Source organism: Nestor notabilis, unplaced genomic scaffold (genome assembly GCF_000696875.1).
Source record: "Nestor notabilis isolate BGI_N333 unplaced genomic scaffold, ASM69687v1 scaffold19102, whole genome shotgun sequence".
Lineage (NCBI taxonomy): Eukaryota > Metazoa > Chordata > Aves > Psittaciformes > Psittacidae > Nestor > Nestor notabilis.
This window is the reverse complement of record NW_009917401.1, coordinates 105,373-131,304: the sequence shown is the minus strand read 5'-3', so window position 1 is coordinate 131,304 and position 25,932 is coordinate 105,373. Positions and strand designations below refer to the sequence as shown.

Sequence of the window (25,932 nt, the reverse complement as noted above, 5' to 3'; positions counted from 1 at the left end):
CAGTATTATACACATGCTCTATTTTTCTCATAGTGTTTGTATCTGGCAGATACTTAGGGTAATGTATGATTATAGCATTCCTCTCAAAAAGAGAGAGGAAACCTGAAGTTAAGCTCTTTTTATTGCTCAAGAGTTCAGTTTATATTTGCCCTCACCTGCTTAAGTAACACCACAAAAAGAAAAACCTGGCAGAACAGTTAAATGACTAACTTTTGCACAAAGTAGAATAATTTTATTTTCTTCTTTTTTTTTTTTTTTAAATTAGGACAGTATTTGACATCAGCATATTTAAAAATCAGTGTAGAAAATGAGGAATAGTGGGTGCAAACTAGTCACTTCTATTTCATCAACACAGACTCTGTTTTGAATCAAAATAAGTCAAACATTACTACTCAAAATGCTACATTATGAAAACAAACCCAGAAATGTACATTTTTTAAAGAGTGATACAATTAAGCAGGAAGACACAAGAAAACGTGTTAGTGTGAGATAATTTATAGCTCAAGGGCATTGTTGCCTAGGAAGCGTGCTATCTTGCAATACCAAAACCTTTCAAGAGCCTTATTGTGGTTAACAAAACAGCAACCTGCATAGAGGAAAAAATGAACTAGCTACACAAGGCAGCTAAAAGCAGCCCTTAGCTGAAGCATTTAAGACAGTTCCTGTTAACAACAAAGTACTAAATTTGTAAGAAGAAAATGAGTTATGGGAAAGCAGAACTTTAAATGAGTGCTATGTAATATGAATATATATTAATTTGCTACACATGTTAACCTAGAAGAGTAGGTATATAGTATATTTAAGAAAAAAATGTCTTTTAAGTTGCTTTAGCAGGAAATGGCAGTCAGCAAAGAAAGATGTCATATATGCAGACTGTAATGACAATTATTGCTTCATGCATTGTAGTGCAAATGAGCAAATTTACTTTCAAACACTTTCAAGCTACAATTTAAAAGGAACACAATCCAGTGAGAATCTAAAACCACTTTCCTTTAAGGAAGACGTAGGACAAAATGTGATGGATTAAAACTAAGTAGAATGCTAAGATTAATAAAAAATGCACCAAACCCAAACCCCATTTGTCTTAATGCGTAGCCACTAATGCAAATGATATGAAGAGTTTTCATATGGAATAAAAACAAGAACAAGCCTGATATGCTTAGAAGCCCTTTGTGAATTCTACGTGTTAAACACTGACCTATATCTGTATGTTTCCTGCATCTTGCATGGCTTTTATAAAGAAATAGAGTAAGGCTGATTCAATATTAAAGAAGTAGTTGTGATAGCTAGTTCAGCACTTTAAAAATCAATACTTTATTAAGAATAAGTCTTGCCTACTTGAAGTGACAGGAAAATTTACCTGTCATTTTTTAATTACATTTATTTAATATTTTGAATATATTACTTCTCTGGTAAATGCAATCCCCACACACACACCCCAGCCCCCCACCCTCACCCAAAAAAAAAAGGGAAAAGGAAAAGAAAAGAAAAGACAAGCACTTTAGGTCTTTTCAGTGTTGTCTATGGCATGTTAATGTAATCTAGGACTTGTAAGTGGAGCTTGGAACTAAGTCTCCTTCATCATTCTGTCTCTGTGGCAGCAGGCTATTGTTTTTAACTCACTGGCCACCACTCCTACAGAAATAAAATGGATGATGTCTTCATCAGGGTAGCACTAGGGAAGTTAATGTTGCTAAAGTTCTTTTACATACTGTTGTGCAAATTGTAAATCATAAATTATTTTCTGTAATTCTTTGCTAGGCACTTTTTAAGTTTTACATGTTTAGGAGATACACTCACTTTAAATGGTGCGCCTTCTGGGACAGAGTATCATCATGTTTCCCTTTCTTTTTGATCAGGCTTTTTGATCAGTGATCATTCATCTGACAAATCGTATCCCTGGTGCCAAATATAGGTAACCATGCTTTGAGCAGGTGACCACATCAGTCAAAACCAAGACAATAGCAGGTCCTTTCTTTTTTTATGCCTTGTTCTCAGCACAACCACCAACTGACATCTAAGACGCTCCCCATCCCATGCCCTAGAGACCCATCCCCACTTGGCTTCCTTATGCACAGAAAGGAGGGAGCACAGTTGCTAGATAGTTGTCCTGGTTTTAATGTACATGACTTCAGTTACAAGCATTTTTCTAAGTTTCCTTGTGAAGGTGTCAATTGTACCTCAAACAAAGGTCTTTTTTATAATGGGAGAGAATATCGTCTAATACCTTCAGTAAAGCAAATGTTTTTCATGTAAAGTAGCCTCAATGCTGCTTCTTTACAGATAGTGAGAGTTGTGATGATGTCCATTTTAGAGCATGTTTGCTTCACTTTGCATAGCAGAGGATGCTGCTTGAGAGACATTCAGGACATCTTTTTGAAGAATATGAAGAGTTGGAACTTTGTATATCCTTTTCACGTGTCAGGGCTAGGAAAGGTGCAAACACGTACATAAATTTATGGTGCTGTATAGTGAAGTCCTTGTTATGTTTGAAGTAAAATACCTCTAGATGGTTATGGTTTCAGTACAAGTTTGCATGTGTACAGATCTTAGAAAGAATAAAAATTAGACTTTAAGTTTCATAAGCAACTTCAAATCACAATTTGTTTACTGTTTCAGCATATGTCATAGCTGAAAAGAACGTGAGGCATATTTTTCAGTATTTTGGTCAACCACTTCCTGAAACTGTTGATTCAAACCAGTTAAAACATTTTTAATGACCACAGTGGTGTTACTTCAGATTTTCCCTTTGGTAACTAAGACAGAGAATGGTTTTATAATATTCCCTTTGATTTCACAGTCAATAAATAGAAATTACTTTTAAACACAGCACCAGAATGTGAAGTACCCCTGAAATTAAAGCTTAAAAGGACATGAATCAAAACTGCCATAATACTAAGTTCAATCTTACCCTTATTTTCAAAGAAAGCATCTTTTAAAAATTAAATTCAAGAGAGTTCCCAAATGTTTTCATCACCACTATATATAACTCACTGTCTGGAAACCGATATAGTAGTTACAGGAGTTGTGATTTTACAAATACATTTTCCAAACGGTATTTGCTATGTAAAATTGCAAAAAGTGTTAGCTTTTCAAGGCTCATCCGTTTTCTTTACTACATGGTAGGAGAAGAGATGACTCATCATCAATAGAGAGGCATGATATGAGCAAACCAGAACTAACACTGCAATAGTTGTAGCATTTATATTGTATAAGAATATATTTGAGTTTAGGTTAAAATATAAGCAGTATATTATTAAAGATATACTATGGAATTAAAATTTTTACTCATTCTGATAGAGTTAATCATTGACAAGGTAACACCTTAAAAGAAAAATGCAGATGAGACTGCCCTTTATGCTCAGTGTAGCAGATCCTATGGCACCGTCCCCTGGTCTTGTCAAAGACATGAGACCATCGCAGCATAATGAAGCACATACATCTTAGTTCTGTTCAAGCCTTCTACATATGTTTAATTTAGAAAAATTATCCATTAAGAGCCTTTCTGATGCTTTATGTGGCAAATCAGTTTTCTGCTGGGAAATGTTTTCACAGCCACGCTGTTCCATGAGAACTTTTGATGATGTTGTTATCTGGAAGTACTGAAATACTTCATTTTGGTAATGTTATTTTATAGAAGCATCAGAAAGGTGATGAAACATCGTTTGTTTTATACTAAAAAAAAGGCTTTGCTCCTGTTGAATTTAGCATTTTGATAGCATTAAAGGAAAATATTTTGGAATTTTTTGTTTTGTGTAAAGGTTTGATGTATGGTTCCACTTCAAAACAAGATGAAATTTGAGAGTCTCAGAATTTGTGTGATTCATGAAGCAACTTTTAAGGATGCACTTTTGGTCAGGGAAGTTCACAGAATAATGGAGAAGTCAGGGGCTATATTGGCCAACCACAGAATATGATCAACACAGAGAATCTTCATTATCCAGTTAAATTGTCACATCAGAAATGCTGATTGTAGGGTCCTTAGCAGAGATACTCGCTGTTCCAGTGTGTTTGAATAGCAATTAGGATGTTTCCATACTAAAATTACTGAACGATCTCTGCAACACCAAACTGCTGAATACCTTCTGACTCTGCCAGACCTCCTGCCTTCCCTGATATGCTTGGCTTGGTGATCATCATCTTTATTAAGATTAGAGTACAGCATGTTTAGGCAGCATCAGAAGATTACATATATGTATTTGCTTTATATGTAGTAAGAGTTACTTGTGGGTGCTTCATCTTAAGAACCTGTGCTTGGAGCCATAATTTTCCTCTATTTTCTCAGTGCACACATTTTTGTTTGATAAAGGAGTTGTCTATCTTTGTTAACTCGCTTGCTACAAAGAAAACACTAACTAGCAAGTACATCTGTCATAAGGCAAGCTCAGTGGTGGTTTTAAACCTGTGATAAGGGAAAATTACTGAAATTTAAAGGTGTTGACAATGCTGGAATCTTATTGCTTTCTTTCTTGAGTGACAGTCAGTCATTTCTAGAAGCAGAACGTGAGAGGGGAGCCTCATTAATATTCTTAAAAAATATGGAAATCAAAGTTTTAAAATGGCATCTATGGGTCTTTTTAAATATACTCACCTAAACTAATAGATAATCACTTTCTGTAAAAGAAAATAATAATAAATCAGAAGCATATAAATATATTCCAACAGCAATTACTTAAAACCATGGAACGTCTGTGTTCCAGAAATGGTGATCATCAAAGATATACTCTTTGCAAAGTCAATAAATGATGAGAGCTAGTGAATTTGAGATTAACAGTGTTTTCAAACTCTTCCTGGCTGGCTTGAATTGCTGCTATGTTTTTGTGCTGCATGACAAACTGGTTATCTCTTGTTTGAGCAGTATGTTTTACTGGCTGTTAATGTGGCTAGCAAAAAAGATCTGCTTCCCTGAGATGTTACTCTCCTGTAAGTGTAAGAAGAAATGCTGGACCTTAGACTACCATATTTCACAGTGCCATACAGCATGGGAAACCATGCTGTGCAAGTAGGGTCAGGCAGGCTAATGGGGGACCCACTGCTAGAGGCTGGCAAGCTCTCAAAAGACACAAAGCAGGTGAGTAGAAGCATTTGCTAGGCCAAAAATTTTACAGAGGAGCATTCACAGTGTTGCTATGAATGCCATACCATCCACAGCAGTGTGCTTTGCTGACTGTGGAAGATACCAACAATGCCAGTTTGGCAGCAGTAGAGGCAGCAGTATGGCAGGTATGAGGAAACAAGGGTGACTATGTGTAAGCAGGAACCTCTCTTCCTGTCCATTGGGTATTATTTGTTGAAAACAGTGCTAGGGCAGGCATTTATTTGTCTGTTGGTATTTGACAGGGGCTCATTTCTATGCATGTTCACATAGAATTAGCATAACAGAAAAGAGAACTAAACCAGCCTAGTATATACTTAGTTTCTAAGTATAAAGTTTCTAAGTATAAACCTGCCTCATGCAAAGTGAAGTAGAAATTGGAAGGGAATAATCTGCTTAGTTTTTCCCTCCTAGGTGACCTATATCCATTTTCTTTTGCATCAAGAACGATTCTTACCACTCATATTACCACTACTCCCTTTCCTCTGTATTTTGGAGAGCAGAGTGGCTCAGTTCCCAGGCTATCACGCAGTGGGAAATCATCCGCCTACTGCTATCATCAGGCTATTTGCTAGTCCAGGCATGTGTACCCTCTGCTGCTCTCCATCAATTTCTTATCTATCAAAGGGTACAAGGACAATTGTATTAATTGCTGTTGCCAGATTGAACAAGGTATAATTATTTCATGGAAAAATACTTTAATTTTTAAGTGTAGGGGTTTTGTTGTCTTTCTTTCCTGTTGCAGTCGAGGGCTGCTAGGTCTATTTTTTAATCTATTGATTAGTTCATTTCAGCTCTTTTCAGGATGTAAGAAGATTTAGCAAGAACATGTTTTTCCCACACCTGTCCTTGCCCAGTCCCTCTCAGCACTGGGACTATATTGCATTTAAACAGAACAACTTCTTAGCTGACTGACAAATCTTTATTCTCATCAGGGCCCCAACACAGGAATTGTCTGCTTTCACATTCCACTAGTAAGCAGCAGTCCTGGTACTGGATAACAGTTTGCTTTCTATATCTTTACTGGTCCTGGCTTTAATGTCCAATGAGAGGGTATACCATCTGTTCCTGAGTCTGCAATCCATAGTTAAAGAAGAAATGGTGGCCAACAGGAATTTTACATACAATATGTACAGGTCTTAAAATATTACACAGAGAGGCTAAAATACAAATAAATTGTTGTGTACAGGGGCTGTAAAGAAGAGGAACAGAACTGGTTTGGATAAGTACATGAGTGGTTTTGTGTATGTGCTCCCTTACCAAGGTTTGTTGGGTTTTTTTTACATCTTGCTACTATTTATTCTTACTCTGACAATGTAAACAGCAAGGACGCAACAGGTGCTAAAAGTAGTATTCACGTCACTGTGTACTGCTAGGCAACAGTATGAACTTAATTTTTCTCTGCATCTTGTGAAAAAGGAAAAAAATGAGCTGCAGCCTCATCCTCACAAAGAGCTTCTGTACTTGCTAATCTAAGTTAGAAAAGACCCATTCCGTGTTCACAGCAAGACACCATCCGTTCTCAGCTGTTTCATCCAAATTAAATGAACATTGAAACATACAGTAAAATAACATGAAGAATAGAATCCAGACTTCAGGATGCAAAGTATTATTTATAACACTAATACCTACAGGCTGATTTTTTCAAAACACTGCTATGTTCTCTAGGCCCCCAAATCCACAGCACATTATGGGGAAATGTTATCTTTACTACAGATATAAGTACACACGTTCTGTGACCTACCAAAGGTTACATCACAATCTGGTGGTCCAGCATTGTGCAGAATAATGTCTTTTTTGTTATTCTTCTACCTGATAATGGATGGCTGAAAATTAATCTCTCCTGCTTTTTCACAGAAACTTCCAAATGCTTCCCATGCACCAGCAGATTCACATATCAAACTGTAGCTCTGGGCATAATGAATGTGAGCGTAGGTATGGAAGAAGACAGGAGGTTTTTGCAAAGGTCATTACTTTGTCCAGGCTTCAAGAGACATTCCTAAAATGGAGACATTAATGATGGCTCCATGGTCATTGCCAGAAGCTGATATTGGTGGAATGAAAAATACTTTGCTTCTTAGAATGCATTTGATTAATATGGTACCAAGTTACTTGTAAAAGCAAAACCACTGCTTTAAGTTCCTATAAAAATGTCATAGACAAAAAGCCAATACTAGCTACAGGGCTGCAATTATTATCTTACAAATGCTCATGTGAATGTCCCTGGGGAAACAGAGCAGCAAAGGAATGAACTCAGTAAACTAAAATATAGGGGGATTTGTTTTCTCTAAGTTTTGCTTTTCCATTTGCTATGTTTACTGTGGTTGGTGGGAGGATAATCTGTATGATGCCTGCCATATATGAACATATAATGTACTTCAATTTGCAATTTTAGAAAGAAATACAGTACTTACTGTAGATGGTATAATTATTTTAAACCCAAGAGCTCTTGATTGCATATTAAAATGCATATTTAAATTTTTGATAAATCTCCATTAATGGATAAATCATGTTAAAGAATTTTAGTTGGTAGCACAACTTATATTTTAATGAATCTCTGGGAATTATACTCAAGAGCTAATAGATTTTGCCTTTGTTGTGAGAAAGTGCTTGAGGTGCATATGTAAAGAACTACCATGAGAAGAACAATGATATTTTTATTTTGAGAACAGACCCAGTCATATCTGCTTCAGACAGTTGTGCAGCACAATTATTGACATTTAGAATAAATTAATTCATAATCCCTGAATAGCGATGAAACACTGCAGATGAAAAATATCCTGAATTGGGTGGAAGCATTGAGTTGGAGCAAAGATCAGTTTTACTTCTAACACAGTTCATTCGTGCTGTATGATGTAAGCGATTTTTATTATGCCAAGCAGTTGAGCAAAATAAAATCTTTAAAAAAGCTGATATTTTGGTAAAAGCTGAATGGGATTAGGTTTTCAGTCAGACTAATGCTCAAAAATATAGGTTCTTACAATTCCAATAACTTCATTTCTTTTCCTTTTTGAAAATGTAGCCCTGCAGCAGATCTTTGAAGTGTAAACTCTGAGACATAGCAGTATTAAAATAATCATGGATCTGGAGGAAGCAGCACAAAAAACATCCAGCACAGCTTAATCAAAAATAGAAATTCATTTGAACTTTCTGTGGTCTATTGAATATTAAAACATTTCATTTTTCAAATAACAAAAAAGAAGCTGTGAGCAAAGTTCTTATCACAGTCAATGACATTTCTGGTGTAAAACTTGAATATTAGAATTAAGGATGAAAGTTTCTACTCAGCTTCAGCAGACTTCCTTGTATCTCGTATTTTGTATTTATTGCCATCAGCTACAAAATAGCTGGTCTGGGCTGGAGGCTGTGGAACAGTGGGACCTGTCTGTTAAAAAACAAAAGTGCTAAAACCCCAAGATGACTAATTTGGCCAAAGTATTTTTATTCAGTAATTCCTTGGCATTTTGTCATTAAATTCATGTTTGAGGGGGTTCTTTTATAGCCTCCATGCTAGGTGATATCTCTGAAGATGAGTATTTTGTGCAACTGCCATGTTGTAGAATTTATTTTCTTGAGATGAAGTTTCCTGTTGGAATTAGTTCTTTAGGTGTGAGAATGACTAGCTAATGGGCAAATTCTGGGGGAACTTGTGGGTTCTTTATATCCAATCCTGAAACTTTTATCAGGAATTTCTGCAGAGCAACATACTACGCTGTTGTACATAGCAACACCAAATCTTTCTGAAGGATGTATTTTGGTCAAAATAACTAAATTAAATAGCTATTCAGGAAATTTGTGGTGATCAGAAGGGTTTTTTGGACATAAGTTTTCAGAATCTTAAGCATAGAGAACAGTAAGAGCATGAGTCACTGAAAAACTGTTTTGAAATAGCAATGGTGAAAAAACCCATTTTCAAACCAGCTGTATAAATTAACTAGTATTGTGTAGGAACGCTTTGTGAGGTAGGAAGCAGGTTGACATTGTTGCTGGGCAAATGTCAAAACTGTAAGTCACTGTGTCTCCACTGGCTGTCTTCCTGGATTCAAAACCACAAATCAAAGTGTATATAATTCATATGTTTATTCCTGTTACCCCTGAATTAGGGCTTCAGGATTTTCCCCTGTGAAAATCCTCTGAAAATGTGAAGCGTCTACCAAAAATTACATTGCTGCCTCACGTCCTTCCATTGCCATCTGTTTGTGGGTGTCTTTGGGGGGCAGAATGGCAAGAATTAGAAACATTTCAGAAGGAAAATATCATATTTCTTAGAGATACTGAAGTGGAAATGTGAAAAAAATCAATTGCTTGAAGCAGTAGCATGGTGAAGACTTCAACAAAGCCTTTTTATTGAACTTGGAGGTGTTTGTTTTTACACGCTATTTTCAAACTGCTGATGTAAAAAAGAAGTAAAACTGTTTATTGTGGCAGAGATAATCTCAGGCAGCTTTTATTGTGTTGCAAAGAGTATCAAAGCGCAATTTGCAGACACTTACTGATATGTGTATTAAAAAACATATTTGACTAAGTGATAAGCAATTTTGTAAAAACTAAGAGGGTGGAAGTTGCAGTATGTGATGACAATGCTAAGGAAAGCTAATAAGGTTGCTGTGGATAATGCCACTGCTACTTTGTTGAGTATTTTTTTTCCAGCTTGGCTTTTTTCCAAGACATTGTAATTGTGAAATCTGCAGAAACACTGTAAGTATTAAGTATCTCCATCTAGATACAATGTGTATCTGTATGTGTTCTTAAAAAAATCCAAAATTTAATAGTCTGGTTTTGTATTATAGGCAGGTATAAACTAAGGTAATTGAGCTTTATGCAAAACATAAAATCAGATGGCTTTGCAATTTATGCATGGATACCTACTATAGTTAAGAAGGGATATAAAATTACTTAGAGTGGTTACTCTTATCTATGAACACTGCATGAAATAATGTTGTCTTTTCCCTTTTGACACTAACCCAACACCATCTCTACTAGGCAGCTCTTCAGTTTTGAGGTCTCACCTGACCATGTTCCACTGGAATACTTAGCATATGGTCTCAGTATAGTCCTAGAACAACCTTATTTTTACTGCTTGAGAGGAAGCAAGCCACTCAAATATCCTAGGAAATGCCTTCATTTAGAAATTTCAGCCATTGCTGAATTACTGAAGAAAGCTCCTTTTCAGTATTAGCATATAAATACATAGGATAAAGGAAAAAAACCCTGTACCTTGATGATACTTTCCCCTGAGGAGCCCTTCATGAAACTAACGATAAATTGTTCTTCTGTTATTCCGAAACTTTCTAATTAAGAAAGAAGATTTAGATAGTGATCAGTGAAATTTTTTGGTGTTCCCTCAGCAGTGAACTCCAAAACATTGTGCTTATCAATATACCTATATTCTATACAAAGTTATCAGCAAGATACAGTGAAACATCTAGTAGTCTTAAAAAGAAAGCCAGATGAGCTATTTATGATAAGTAGCAAAACTGTTTCTTAAAAATGTGTTGTCACTTCTCCTGAAGTAATCCTGGATGATTTTCAGGGAGAGAGTTCAAGATAGTTAGACAATAGTGATGTTATTGTTGCCCTTTTACATGTTACTTCAGGAACCAGAGGACAAACTTCATATAGGAGTTACATATCCATTTCCTTCTCAGCTTTTCTTGAGGGAGGCTGCTCTCGCGTTCATACAGTGCTGTGCGATGCACCAGGATGAACTTGCTCATACTGTTCTACTTTCCATACACCAGCTTTCACTGCAGTAGGGAGGGGACTCCAGGTGTTCAGCTCCCCACATGGGTGTCCTACAGGGTAGCATATAATAATTCATTTTCTCCTGTTATCTCCAAAAGTATTTAACAAAAAAAGCATTACAGCTCCAGCAAAATGAATGAAAAAGGGCCTTTGACCAGAATGCCTGAAGAGGTGCAGACGCTCAGGTTGAAATGCCTGTAACCGCTTGTGTCTGAGCAGAAATTTGGACTAGGTTGCCTCGTGCTTTAAAGAATATAATCAGCAGGCAATAGAGGCTGTTGTCTTCCATATGAAGTTTCTGGTTCTTTGCATAAAGCAGTGATATTGTCACTGAGGAAGAAAAAATTTTCTCTAGGCTGGTGGCTAAGCACTCACCTACAAGGGGGGTTATCAACTTTGCAGAATAGCTTTATTGCCTACTGTTTTATGCAGTACACACTGGTGTTGGGAAGAGCATAGGCACAGTTATGTTTGGTGTTCAGAGGATTCCTGTTCTCTTCTTGGAGGTGAATCCAAAACTATTTGGAGGATGTGATTTAGCTCAAGAGTTCCCAAAGGTAATAAGGAAAGGAGAACACGATAAGCTGCTGAATTTCTCTTAATAGCACCCAAATGTGTTTGCATGTGTTTGAAGGGTGAAGAGAGGAATTAATTGAGAGGAGAAGGCTGGGTCATAATGATGTGGAAAACTGAAAGTCATGTAGCTTCTAGTCTTCTTTTATCATTATTGAAGATTTCTGATGGACAGCAAATCAAGTAGTTCTCCCTGAGAATCCTCTTAGGCTCCTTGATCATCTCAGATTTTAGAAGTTTTACTTGGAGTTATGGATACAATATTTAAAAATGAAGTGTTGTGGGTGGGTTGTTGTTTTTTTTTTTTCTTATTTGGAGATGAAGGTCTCTCATGAATGAATTTTCTTCAGGGCAACCTTATGGTGTTCAGAAGTCTACTTGTATTTCCTTCCCCCACCCCCCCCCTCCCCCCCCCCCTATAATTTTTACATAGAAGAACTTAAGATTTTATTGTCAGGGGAATGTACAAAATAGTATTTTCTTTATCCATGTCATATGAACACTGATATTTTATTATAGTCAAACAAGATCATGTGGCTTTACATCATTTTGGAGAAAAGAATAAAAATTCTGTTACAATAGGAAGGCTCTGCTGGGTTTTCAGCCTAAATTTTTCTAAACAGTGTCAGTCTTGTCTTGCAAATGTTTAACATGAAGCAATGTTCTTCGGCAAGATGCTAAACTCTAGTGCTTATTATAACAGCCTTGGGATTACAGGGGTCCCATCTGTGGTTACTGGTATATTGCCAATTACACACAGCTAGTGTCATCCGTAAAACAGTCACTTGTGGCTGTTGAAGAGATCTAAGTAGAAGATGTCTTTTGAGAGATAAATGTTGCTGGAATGAAGCAGCAGTTCCTTTTGCCGGAGAAGACAAGAAGCCTGTGCGTATTGACACTTTTAGGATAAAGAGTGGGCACAGATACACAGCCATCATTAATTGCCCCTTTAGTCTATATGAATCAGATTTCTGTTCTGAAGCTTGTTTATGAAACAGAGTGTGAAGTAAGAAAATGAACTCTATCCCAGCTGAAACCAGGAGAAACAACATCAAGAAATATGTTGCCCTTCAAAGGGTTATGCTAGCCAGAAAAATGAATCCTTTCTGCATTTCTAGGCTTGAGTATATTTGAGGATTCCTTAATGTAGAATGAGAGGGTCCAACTCAAAAGCACTGGGATGATTCATTTGAGGGTTTTATTTCTGTAAATTCCTGTGTCCACCTTCACTTGAAAAAAATAAATGAATATTGCAGTCTTTATTGTTTTAGAACTAGTAAACTAATTCCGTGCTTGAGAAGTTTCTTTAAAGTGTGTCATATTCTCTATACAGTTAGTATTATTCAGATGAGATTTTTAAATCTGCAACTGGTTACAAGGTTTCTTGAAGGGTAAGAGGACTCAAATATGTGGTCCACCTCCAATTACAGTAAGTCAAAAGAGTAAGTTTATGCATTTGTTTTCATCAATAATTTTTAAAAGCAAGTGGCAGAAATAAATGTGTGAAAGTTGAGATGTAAATTTTGGTAATCAAACTGCACTTTGAACAATTATGTTTTTTTTTTTAAAGTCAGTGCATTTAAATTGTAAAGGTCAGTAGGTTAAAGATGTGAATGCAATCAGCAGTGTAATCAAATTACCTCAGTTTCAGCTCTGTTGCCACTCATGGTAAACGATTATACCAGATTAGGTCTACAAATTTATCTTACATTAATCCAAAATAATAGGGCAAAGAAAAATAAAACTGTTAAATAAAAATACAGGGTGGAAAGAATTTAAATTATTATGAAGTAAGTTCAAGTTTAGTTACACAGGTTCTTTATGCTATTTGCCTTATCTTCTCTTTTTACCATCTAAATGTTTGTTACCATCTTCTGAAACTAAGAACTATGCAATCAAAGCACCTCTGAATACAATTTCTGTTAGGGTGAAATTCACTGCAGTTTAGTACTGACTAGAGATAGCCATGATTTACGGGAAAGTAAGTCTTTGTTCCTTCAAGCATTACTACAACCTGAGCCTCAGAGAGGAGTCCCCACACCCTTCTATCTTTTACCTTTCTGTGTATAGTGCTATCAAGTGATGCAAACTTTCTCTTTGTTCAGCTATAATAGTCACAGAGAAAAAAATAAGCTGAATAATCCAGTATGGATCCAAGTTTGTTTTTCCACAAGTATACTAAAAGATAACATAGTCATTGCTTTTCTTCCCTCTGCCCTTCTGCCCTGAAATATGTGGTACTTGATTTCTTTCAGATACATGCATGCAGAATTCATACACAAACTATGCTTCTCAGAGAAAGAAAAGAAATTGTAAAATATCCATGCTGATACAACAGAGTGACAACATATTCTATGGTTTGTAACCATGAAGAACTTGAAGGAGAATGCAGATAATCTTGTCATGTTCACCAGTGAAAGCCCGTTATTGCAGAATTTAATACTGTTACAGAGGAATTTTTGTGAGTAAACGGCTAGTGCTGAGAACCTGATAGGCCACTGGCCTTTACAATCACCTTGCTCATCTGACTCAGTTTCTGTGTTTCCAATATCTGAATCAGTGTTGAGAACTGAATTGCACGTTATATTTCTTTTCTTTTAAAACCTCATGACCAAGGATTTTGAAGTATCAGTAACTAAACTTTCCTGATGTATCACCGTGAAATATTAGAACAATGGAAATGCAGTGCTCTTTCCTTACTAGTTTACTAACAGTCTTCTTGCCTTAGAAACTGCTACTTTCTGGAGTACTGTTTATGAAGTTTTTCTACTGTGAGTTGCTCTGCATAAAATTCTCCATATTCTCAAGACGGGGTAGTGGTGAAGTGCTGAAGGTCACCGAGCCAACCAAGGGGCTCCCTCGAGGGAGTTCCTGGATGATCTGCTGCTGCCTTTCAGCAGACAAGCACTCACCCAACAGGCCCAGCTTCCTGTCTTTCACAGCACGGGACAAACATCTCTATGGTTATGTCGGCTGAGAGTTCAGATGGCAAAAGTCTTAATGAAGATAGAGTGTTTACTGGATTGTCAACAGCAATCCCCTCTCAGAAACAGTAACTCAGGGGACCTTCCTGTGTCCCTGTCTTTCTTCACCATCTGTAAATACTCTGAGGTCTACAAGCGAAAAAAAAGGTAGATTTTAGTTAGTAAACCAAGATATTAGGAGTAAAAGAGTTTGTTTTGGGTTTGGTTTTTTTTGTTTGGTTGGTTGGTTGGTTGGTTTTTTGGGTTTTTTTTGCAAGGTTGAAACTGTCTCCTTATGAAATTAGAAATCACTGAGTTAAGTTTCTCAGTGGTCTCATAGTTTGTGATTCAGATTAGTAATATATGCTTTCTTGAAACTTGAATCTTCTTCAGCTAAATATGTTTTTGAATTTTTAAAAAGATAGAGCACCTGGAATTTTTATTTTCTTCAGCAGAATGACTATCAGATCTTTTTGTTGTCAGATCAAGGCTTACATGGCTCATTGCATCTATGCACAGCAAAAAATGGATCTGTAATTCCCATGAAATTTGCTGTAGTTCAGCATCAACACTATTCTGAAATGGACTCTGTAAAGACTTGTTTAAAAGAAAGCTTTTGTTCTTGAAAGCTAATCTTAGCATTGCCCTGCCCATTATGATTTGACTTGGAAATTAGCATTGCAGAGTCCAGAGAGCACACTTTCTCAAAAATATTTTCTTAAGATGCTATGACAGTTTCAGCAACTGCTATTTTTACACCATTTCATTTAAAATTAATCCCTTGTGGAGTTCTCAGCAAGTATGTTTTACAAAGAACACACTTGAGTCTTCTTTGTTTGTTATGAATGCAGACATATTTTTGCCTCTTTAAGAAAGTTGAAACTCTCTCGTAGTTTTGGAATTCAGTAAGATCTTTTGAATTTTATTGCCTTTATCTAGGTAGATGCTGGCATTTAAGAAGTAACAGTGTTGGCTCTCTGTCTTTGAGTCTAAAAATCCCCTTTTTTGAATGTTTTCTGCTTGTGCTAGCTTAAATTAATTATTACAGATTATCACTTTGCCTTGTCCAGTTTTATTTCCTATAAAAATTGACGTGACAGTTGAAGATTCTTTTGGGATTTCAAAATTCAATTGGCAACTTCATTCTTTTGCACCTTAGAGATCTAATATCCAGCTTGCCTTTTAGCTGTGTTCTGGAAGTGAAGCAGGGAGACTTGGAGAACTTAGCTTGAGAATCTACTTTGAAAATGTTGTTACTGGATCTTTGTAATCCCACATTACCTGTGACTGGCACATTAAACAGTATAGAAAAACTGAGTATCTTTCTGACACAACAAATATTTTCTATTTATGTTGCTGAAGTTTTCCTTTTTAAGGAGAGTCCAATATCAAGGTAGTGGCTTGCATAAAATTTATGTTGTGTGAATAGCTTGTCTTTTTGGTAGATTCTTGGTGATAGAGTCAGGTCTGAAGGCTAATGATGTTTTATCCTATAAACATTAGGTTTTGTTTACAAATAATCAAGTCTCTAATACTTTTTCATTCTAATTCTTGGATCATAATTCCGGTAGATGTCAATATGATGTATGAAAAATGATATGAATTTACTGGTCACTAGATTTTCAAAGCTAGGACTCAAAGGAAATATTGTTTTCCTGTACAGCATTCATGTCCTTTGCTACCTTGTTCTTTTCATGAGATAAAAATTTATAGTAATGGTTTTGCTTTTAGAAACACATTTGCGTAAGTAATAAACCTTAGAAGAGAGCACAGGAATAATTGAATGAAATTGTTTTGATTCGACATCACAAGTAGCAGTCAAAAAGAAAAAAACAACAAACAGCACATCAAACAGCAAGCTATACAAGATAATACCTTTATTATTCTTTTTAGGAATAGAGTTGGCCGCAAGGTCTCTCAAAGGAATATGAACTGATAGGTTTCTCACTTGTCATATGACAAATTACTTGCAACTTTGTTTTACTTGAATAGCATTAGAAGAAGAGTGTTCGTGTTAATACTTATTCATCTGGGCTTTTGTCATTGAAGTCATGCAGCTGAAAACATTGGAGTGTTTGAGATAGCTGGCTTAAAATGCTCTTCAGGCTGTTGGGTATCAAGGGAATAACTTCAGTGTAAAATGTGAATAGAGCAGTAATGATCTTTCAAAATCAGATGATCTAATTGTCAAGAAATCCCATTTCCCACTAGTATTTATAATAAACCAGAAGATAGGGTAGCATATGGAGGTAAAATTTCTGATGTGTAGACAACAGTTTCAAATGTGATGCCAGGAGTTGAGGACTAAAGAACATGGTGTGTCACTGTGGGAAAATTTTCAAAAGAGGTAAAGAGGAAAGAAGTATTTGAAGGTGAGATAAAAAGCACAGAAAATTTCTTCCCATGATGTACCCAATAGAGTTGAAGGAAGCCAAAGCTGAGAATCAGTATTCAAAAATATCATATTGTTTTTCTAATTACTTTTGGACTGTGACCTTTGAGGATTCAGGAAAATATTTAGGGCTAACTAACTTAGCTGACAAAAAATATAGCTAGGCTTGTGTCCTGGGTTCAGCTACAGCAGTCATTTTTTCTCCTTCTCAGTAGCTGGTGCAGTGCTGTGTTTTTGACTTTCAGTCTGGGAACAATGCTGATAACACCGATGTTTTTAGTTGTTGCTCAGTAATGTTTACTCCGACCAAGGACTTTTCTCAGTCTCATGCTTTGCCAGGGAGGAGGGGAAGCCAGGAGGAAGCAGAGGCAGGACACCTGACCCAAACTGGCCAAAGGGCTATTCCATACCACAGCACATCATGCCCAGTATATAAACTGGGGAGAGTTACCCGGAAGGCCCAGATCGCTGCTCGGGTCGGGCTGGGTATCGGTCGGCGGGGCGTGAGCGGTTGTGTCCTCTCCCCTTGGTATTCCTCTTATCATTATTATTGGTAGCAGCAGTGGTTTATATTATACCTTAGTTACTGGAGAGCTGTTATCTCAACCCGTGGGAGTTACATTCCTCCGATTCTCCTCCCCATCCCTCCGGGAGCCGGGGGAGGAAGGAAGAGGCGGGGAGTAAGCGAGCGGCTGCGTGGTTCCAAGTTGCCGGCTGGGCTTGAACCACGACAGCTTGGAATTGTGTTGTTGAACTCTATGAAGTTTAATCTTATACCATGCTAAAACTCTTCTATCGGTGTCAGGCTCATAAAGTTGATATTATAAATAAAGCTCGGAAATTGTATTTATAAAAATCCACACAAATATAATATTTTGGTGTAGGAATATCTGTCTAAAACATTTTGTACACATTCAGGAGCATGCAAAGGAAAATTGCCTCATTTAAGGAATAAATCTATGTAAATGCTGTGAGAAATGGTGCCACTGGAGTTTAGCATGTATCAAAAATTTAGATATGTTGCATAGTAATGAAAATCTCTGCTCTGGACATGGTTGTGAAATCACAGTTCTGTCTGATGTAATCAGTTTAGTAATGCACATGCATGGAAATTTCTGATACAATTAACTAGGCTTTGTAAAATACATTATAAAGCTATTCACTGTGTAAATTATATTCTTTAAAATTCAGAAAGTAATAAGAAATAAATTTTCTTTCTTGTCTGAAGTACTTTTCTAAAATATCATATTTATTGCCTTAAGAAGACCAAAGGAAACTGTGCACTATGGGAATGTCGTGGTACAAAACCAGGGAAGTACAGAAAGAAATCTCGGTCTAGGGAGTGACAGGGGAAATACCCTCCACATTCTAATGTCATATATTCATGAGAATAATGTTAAGTCCATTCGTGAGACTTTATTGTTTTGATTTGTTTTATATTTGTGTAGACTGTGTAGGCTTTTATTATATTTTTAAATTTAAGGTTTGTAAAAGAAATGTGTTATGCCTGCTGAAGAATGAATGAGCAACTTAAATATTGGTTCTACAAGGAAGTATTATGTGACATGTCTCTATTACATTGCTTGTCTGAACTGGAGGCCTGATGATGCCAACCGTTATGAAACATGGGGAACTTCCACATACCCCCCCCTCAGTGTTTCATTATGTTTTCACCTTAAGCCAATTTGGTCATTTAAAGTTGTTTAAATCCTGAATGTGTTTGTCTTTTTGTCTGTATAACTGCTTTATAATTTATTTTGTAATTCATGCTCACACTGTAGCTTTCGTTTTGAAAAACAAAACTGACTTCAGCTTGTGACTTGGCACGTAGAGTGCAAAATGTGATAGGAAATGCAGGGCCAAGAACAGTAAAGAGAGTTAGGAATTAGGAGGTGAGTTTGGAAGGATACTCGGTGTGAAAGAAAGCAGGGATTCTGGTATTGAAGGTGTTAAGGGGTGAGCAATAACATGGGACCTCAAAATAAGGAAGGAACTTAAATAGAAAGAAATAGATATGCAGTAAATGAAGGGTTGCAGAAGGAGGAGACCAGGGTGATAAGGAAAGAGCTCTAGCACCAGAGGAAAAATGTCAAGAGCTTAGCTACAAGGCAGAGTTTGAAACATTGGTAGTACATCGACACTACTGGTACTGAGAACAGTAAGGGTGCATGTCTGTCCTTCCCAGACCATACACTACTTTAATATGATTTCTCACTATTAAGTGAGACTTCTTGGCGTAATTTTTTTAAAGACTGCCTGTGCTCAGTTAACCACTTTTGGGTCTCTTAGGAGTTCTCTATGTCTATCTTTCATACGAAACAAAGGAATCTGCTTCGATCAACCTGGTCTCATGGAAGGTGTACTAAAAAATTAGGAAACTAAAAAAAAAGAAATAAAATAGAATGGTCTATTTTTTTCTAGACAAACTGAGAAAAAAATGTAGATCTCTCTTACTCGGTAGAACAATATTAATTGGCCCAGGGAACTGAAGAATAGAAAGAGGAAAAAACCTTACTGATCTAAAAATACTGTTGTTTTATTCCTAGGTTCAGACATTGTTCAGTGGTTAACGAAGAACTTATCCATAGAAGACCCAGGTAATTTTACTTTTTTTTTTTTTCCATGTCTAAAAATTCTAGTTTGTCTTTTTAAATGATTAGACCTGACTTTGTCTGCTGTTACAGTGGGGATGGCTGGGCAGCATTTGACCAGTATAATTTTAATAGCAAAACGGGCAGCATCAAACCTGAGAACCCTTTGCTAAGAATCTGAGGATTTTTCTTATCCATTTTATTGGAGCAGATACCAGGAAACAAGATGATGGCCAAGAATGAAAATGATAGCTGCTTTCGTTAGCACGAAATGAGTTTAAAGTTCTATTCCGTGAGGAATTTGCTCAGTGTCACGCTAAATTGTTCATTCAACATGTCCTGTTTTCTTAATAGAGTTTTTCAATATATAAAATATAAATAGAATTAATAAAATAAGCGTTTGTACTGTTACTGAGAGCTGCATTTCTATTCTTAAGTTTGGACATTTTTATAGCATCTTAAATGGAAAGTGAACTGTAAATAAAATCAGTGCAGTGAGGAAGAACAGTTCATTGCTCAATCAGCTGGGTTGGAAAGTGGAAGTAAAGCTTTGGTTAAAGCTCTGGTTACAAGGTTACTTGTGTGGCCAGCAGCAAATGGAGTTTGGTGTGTACCTAATATTTATTTCCCTGGTTTACAGGGATCTTGTTACATGATCTGAAATTTTCCAGGAAGGAATGATTTCTAGTAGAAAATGCTGAATGCCAGAAAAAAAAAATGTTCTGTGGAAGTTCTTATTATGTTTTGGTTAGGGGAAAAATAATCTTCCTTTTTTAAAGCATGATCAAAAATACGTATTTTTCCTCTCCACTTCAGACTTTGGGGAATGGAATTTACGTTTTATTTTGTTGTTTGTTTTTATTTAAAAAAATTTGTGGGGGGTGGGGGTTCTGTCGTATTAGAAATGAAAGCATGATCATTGTGTATTTCCAGCAAAAAGTAAAATCACTGTGTTTAAAATTGTGACTTGAATAATGAGGAACTCTTGTAAATTAATAATTCAATATTTGGAAGTAGCCAGCTCACAAGATATGGATATGTTACATGAAACAGATCACTAACAGCTTCCAGTTTTATGTAACTTTACACAGAGTGTTGTATGTTTGCTTCCTGAAGGTAAAATGGAGGTTGCAGGAGTCCTCTGTGTGATATTATATTTCACAGTTGTCAGCTGCAAAGCACTCACTTACCTGTATTTATCAGAGTTTGAAAGATTGCAGTACCATACTTACTTGGTATGGAAGCTTAACCTTCATTTGTAAAACCAGAACTGCAATACTGTGGGATGTTTTCATTCAGATTATCTGGTTGTTGCAAAATTTGGAATAGAAGAAACCTTAAATGAAATGGAAAACATGGTTGCCTGTGTTGATATCCAGTTAAAATTAAGCAAACACACAAAATACTAATATATGTAGCCAGAACACCACTGTAATTTAATTTCAGATGGGTTTTATTATCTCAGATTGAATGGGTGGAAAAAATTATCCACAATGACAAAAACATCTCATGCATGTTAGTCCTAGTCCAAAATCAGCTATCTGGAGCCGGCTGGATGCAAATCTTCAGAAAGCCAGTCACCCTAAATGCTGCCTTTGGGGAGTGCTCAGAATTACCAGATAGCAGTAAACCTGACAGACGGTGGGCAAGAACTATTCATATGACAAAACCTCTGAAAATACTCTATTTTGTAAAATCTTTTAAGCATGTAACTTTTTGTTCCAGTTCTAGAAAAGACAATATAGAATTTCCTGTGGAGAAGCCCTAAAATTCTGTGAACTGTTGTCACTATAATTTGGATTTCCGGTATCTCCTCTCTACTTTTCACCAGTGTGTCAGGGTTTTACTATGGCTTTCTTTTAAAACTCCCCTGGTAGAGTCCTATTACAAAGCATCTGTGAAGCTATGCAGTTTTGTGATGCAGAAATAAATACTGCCCATGTTTGCACTGACAGTTACCCTATCTGTCTAATTCTCATATCAGCAACATACCTGTAAAAGCAACACAAAGTAGACCTTGGTTCACATATTTTAAGATTATGTTCTACTCCATCCTGTAAAAGTTAAGGACTATTTGCATTCCTCATCTACCATTGCTGTGAACTACTTGTGCAAGCAAGGCATGCAAATCGTGACAGGTAGATTCACAGAATCATAAAACAGCCCAGGTTAGAAAGAACCTCAAAAGGCCATCTGGTCCATCCTTTAATGGGAAAGAGAGCCTAGATGGGGTTAACTAGCACCCTGTCCAGTTGCATCTTGAAAACCTCCAGTGATGGGGACTCTAACACATCCCTGCGGAGGTTGTTCCAGTGATTGATTTTTCTCACTATAAAAAATTGCTTTCTTATACCAAGATGAAACCTCTCCCTGTGCAACTTGTACCCATTGTCCCTTGTCCTCTCCAATGTGTCTCCTTTGGAAAAGAGCCTTAGTCTTCTTTTGTAGCTGCCCTTTAACTACTGGAAAAATCTGTTGAGGAGCCCCCTGAGCTTTCTGTTCTTCAGGCTTAAAACATCTAACTGATTCAGTCAACTTGTTCTTTAGTAAAACAGAGAACAAGTAAGAAGCAAATGGCACTACCATACATTAAAACAAACAAACAAGTCACATTTTGTAGTGCAATTTTTTCCCTTTGTTTTGCATAGGGAATACAACTCCAATACCATTTAGGTGGGAATGAAGAAGGCTGCTTTATGGATAGTGGGATAAAAAAAGGCAGGAGAAGCTCAGGCAGCATTTGCTTTCACTGTATTAATAAGTATAAAGCTATTATCTGGAATCAGTAATTTCAAATAGAAAATAGTTACAAATATAAATTGCCAATCAAAAAAACCAAACAAACCAGACCACCACTACCCCTAAAAAGAAAAACCCCACAAAATAAAACCCAAAAAACAACAACCAAAAGAACCCATGTACATTTTTCATAAATGGAAAAATGATTTTCTGTGGAAGATTTGAAAGATTTTGGCTTGCTGCAGTAAATCTCCATCAAGAAAATAAAATGGAGATGATGGGTGGATTCGGCTAAATTGTACCAGATTTGAAGTTATTTCAGTGCAGAAGAGTAGAGCTTGTGCCCAGAATAGCTGTGTGCAATGTACAGTTACTGTTACATTGTTTGCTTTTCAATATGTACTTAAAAAATGTTCATGTTTCAGCCTACAACTCATCTGTAAAATTTTAAGGAACAGAAATTATCTCAGTTATTTTTAATGTGGAAGTTTAATTCAATCATAAAAATAAGCCTGATCTCACCCCAAAAAGAAGCAATTAACTGAGTTTACAAGAATTGTACGGGCTTGTGGTTTGGCACTCAGATATGTGTTTGTTGAATTGACCATTACAGGGTAAGTGCTGACTCTTCACTGATGGTGCCAATTACCCTTAATGCGGAAAATCTACTCTGTTTTTCTACACTGTGTTTTTCTTTTTTAAAGGGATAATCAGTACTGTGAGATGTATCAGACTGACCACACTAGAGATTCAAGTTCTTTTAATCCTTAGGGAAAAAAATAGAACAAAAAGGGTAAATAAGCTGATTTAGAAGTGTCAGCTGAAATTGCCAAGAGACTAACTCTGTACTTGGTTCTTGTGTTGATTTCTTTGATGCCCTTTGGGCAGACACTTAATTTCTCTATTCCCTAGCATTGCAACTTGCTAACAGTAAATCATGTTGTCTCTTTAAGGGGAAAAAACTGTCATTTTTCAAGTATTTGCATAATGAAATATGTGTTACTCACACACGCAAGTCATCCTTAAGTCAGCCTGTGAAGAATTTCTACCGAGGTGTCTTAGAGCTTGATAATATGTTTAGTCATCATCCCCTGTTTCCTTTACAATACCTTTAGTCCTCAGTGTTGCTTATTTAATTTACTCGTATCTACAAAGCCAATTGAATTTGGCTGAAGGCACTTCATTATTGGACGGTTACTGTATTCACAGTACTGCAACCAGCTCCAGAATGCACAGCCTTTGCATTCAGATTGCCTTGGTGCAGCTCATTTTGGCAGTCTGTTGAAGGAGTTTGCTACTGCTCTTGGACATCAACAATTACACTAATGTCAAATATATCAAATCAAACTTTGTAAGTTGTAGAACAATACTATACCTTGAAGTAGACACCCTCCTCTGATTTTTCAGGTTCAGTTTTTACCATTAGTACTCTTTCACTTAACTGATGCAGCTAATTTGTAACTAGATGACCACCAGCAGCCGTTTGAACTGTGATCACTGATCCAGTGCAATAAAAGGGAGGACTCAGGAGCACATCACCTGTATTTCTTCCACCTTTCTCTCCTTTGCTTTGTAGTAAAATCTCTCTCCAGCAGTTGCTGCATTAATAATGACCTTGAATAATACACAGTGCTTGCTCTAAAGAGTTAGAGGAAAAAATATTAGGGCTTTTACTTGAGTTTATGAAAGCGTACTTGAAAAACTGGTCAGCTCTAAGTTATTTCTGCCCTTTTCCCCATGCAGATGCAGTAAAGGTAGCAGCAAAAACCAGGAGCCAGACAAGATGTTCTAAATGATTGCCATTTGGGAGACAGCGCCAGACAGTTGCAAGTGAAGGGGAGGTTCTTCTAGAATTTGCTAACAGAGGAAAGAGCCTCTTATGAAAAGGAAGACAGAAGGGAATGGAAATGTCATGCTTATGTTTGCAGTCTTTGCATTAATCAGAATCTGTGGAAATAGAGCAAGAGTAGAATGCATCCCATTTATCAGCTCAACTAAAAGTAATTTACACTGCCTGCCCTTGTACCTTAACCCTCGTCCTGGGAATCTAGGACCACCAAGACATTCACTTTTTTCATTTGTTTAACAGAAACTCAGGCACATTTTGTTTGGCAAGACAAACCTCATGAACCTTCGTCAAGTGTAGTGTATAATAAAATAACTTTCTAACTTCTACTGGGTGAATTTGATCTGAGCTTGTCAGGTCCTGTAACATTTAAATGGAATAATGCCTAATTTCAGATGAACAGAAAGAAAGTAAAACTCAGATCCTGCTTGGGAATAGAAAATGTAAAAATTTACAGACACTGTTTTAGTAACAGTATTAATGTGATACTGAAGCAAAATTAAAATGTGTTGGTCAGTTTTCCTTTAGTTTTGTGTAGCATGGATGGCACTTACCTGTGTGTGGCAACTGATGGGCTTCTAGCCGCTGCAATGGTAAATGTTCATGTGCAGAGGTTATTGTTCTGTGCCCAAAGCCTTTGGACAGATTTTGGAACTGGTGAACAGAGGTGTATTGCCTATGATTAAATTGAGACAGGTAAATCAGACTTAATGGATTTCATGTTTTTCTGCAAAAATTTTTTCCAGTTTCTTGTAATTTGTAACCCTGTGTAGACTGCATGTGTTGAGAGTGTCTCCCAAGATCACAGAGAGCAGCAGGACCAGCCTGGAGTAAGCTTTCTCTCTACATATGTGCCAGTACTGTCAGAGAAGGCTGGTTCCCACATAGTCATTCTAGAAGGTGATTAACACGTTGGTGAGTTTGTTTTCTCACTTGCAGATAGATGTAGGCTATATCAGTGCTCATTTCCAATTCCTTTCATTTCTTCAGATATGTTTGGTAGTTTGGCAGCTGGTTAAAAATGAAAATTTTTTTACACTTGCAGGGAAGAAATGGAGTTTGTGACTGGTAGAGATGCAAGGAGCTCATCGTATCATTGACAAATCATTTCCTTTACTTTAGCAGATAGGTCAGACTATCACATTTCATCATACTATGCAAGTCTAAATAGAATTCCACCTCCCTGGTTGCCTTAAGGTGACATTATTTTACAGTATACTATATAAAAATTTTGGTTTTTCATCCTAGTAATTAATGTACACTGTTTGCAGATAGAAGGATATATAACAATACAACATTGTAAGCTCTGAAAATCCCTTTAGAAACCACAGAAGGCTGGAGGTTTTCTCATTAACTCCAAAAGACACAAGTTTTAACTAGATAACTTTTAAAAAAGGATTATGTGTAACATGGCCTTTACGCTATATCTCAAGGTAAAATCCAAAAGCTAGTTTATAAAAAGTGTCTGATACCCAGTTAGATTTCAAAAATTGGAACAAAGCAATAATCAGCATTTTCTTTAGAATTCAGTTGGCAGTATGGGCTTTATTTCACTAAGGTCTTTCAGAATCTTATTGAGTGAAGAGTAGGAAAGAAGTACTGAATAGAATACAAAATAATGATTAGAAAAATAAGTCTGAAGAAGCCTATTCATATAAAAAGTTAATGGTAAAACTATTACCAGATCCAGATGATAGAAGCTGAAAATCAGTAAGCATTAGCATTAAGTAATTTCATTGGAAAGAAGTTCAGATGCTCTGTTGCACCAGTTGAAGGAATTTATTTCAACCTTTCTGTCACAGAACAAATTAGGCTGTAAGAAATCTAAACCACCCAACTGAAATCTTTACCCATGAAGTTACCTCAAAGTACAGAGCTTCATCATAGAGCTATGTATAAGATGATCTATTTAAAACTAATACTGGCTTCTGCCAAATGTTTTATAAAGTCTGGAAAGCTTTATGATAAGTTTTTAGAATCAAGTCCCA

The 25,932-nt window shown here is 36.5% G+C and overlaps 1 protein-coding gene across 1 annotated transcript in view; it reads left to right on the top strand.

The window, feature by feature from the left end:
* RGS7 (regulator of G-protein signaling 7) overlaps positions 1 to 25,932 on the top strand; it is a gene marked incomplete at its 5' end in the record, with an annotated part of 124,613 nt that overhangs the window by 17,506 nt on the left and 81,175 nt on the right. Inside the window, one exon of the mRNA XM_010009216.1 lies at positions 19,315 to 19,365. Coding sequence (XP_010007518.1) covers positions 19,315 to 19,365 — 51 coding nt within the window. The remainder of the gene's footprint in view (positions 1 to 19,314; positions 19,366 to 25,932) is intronic.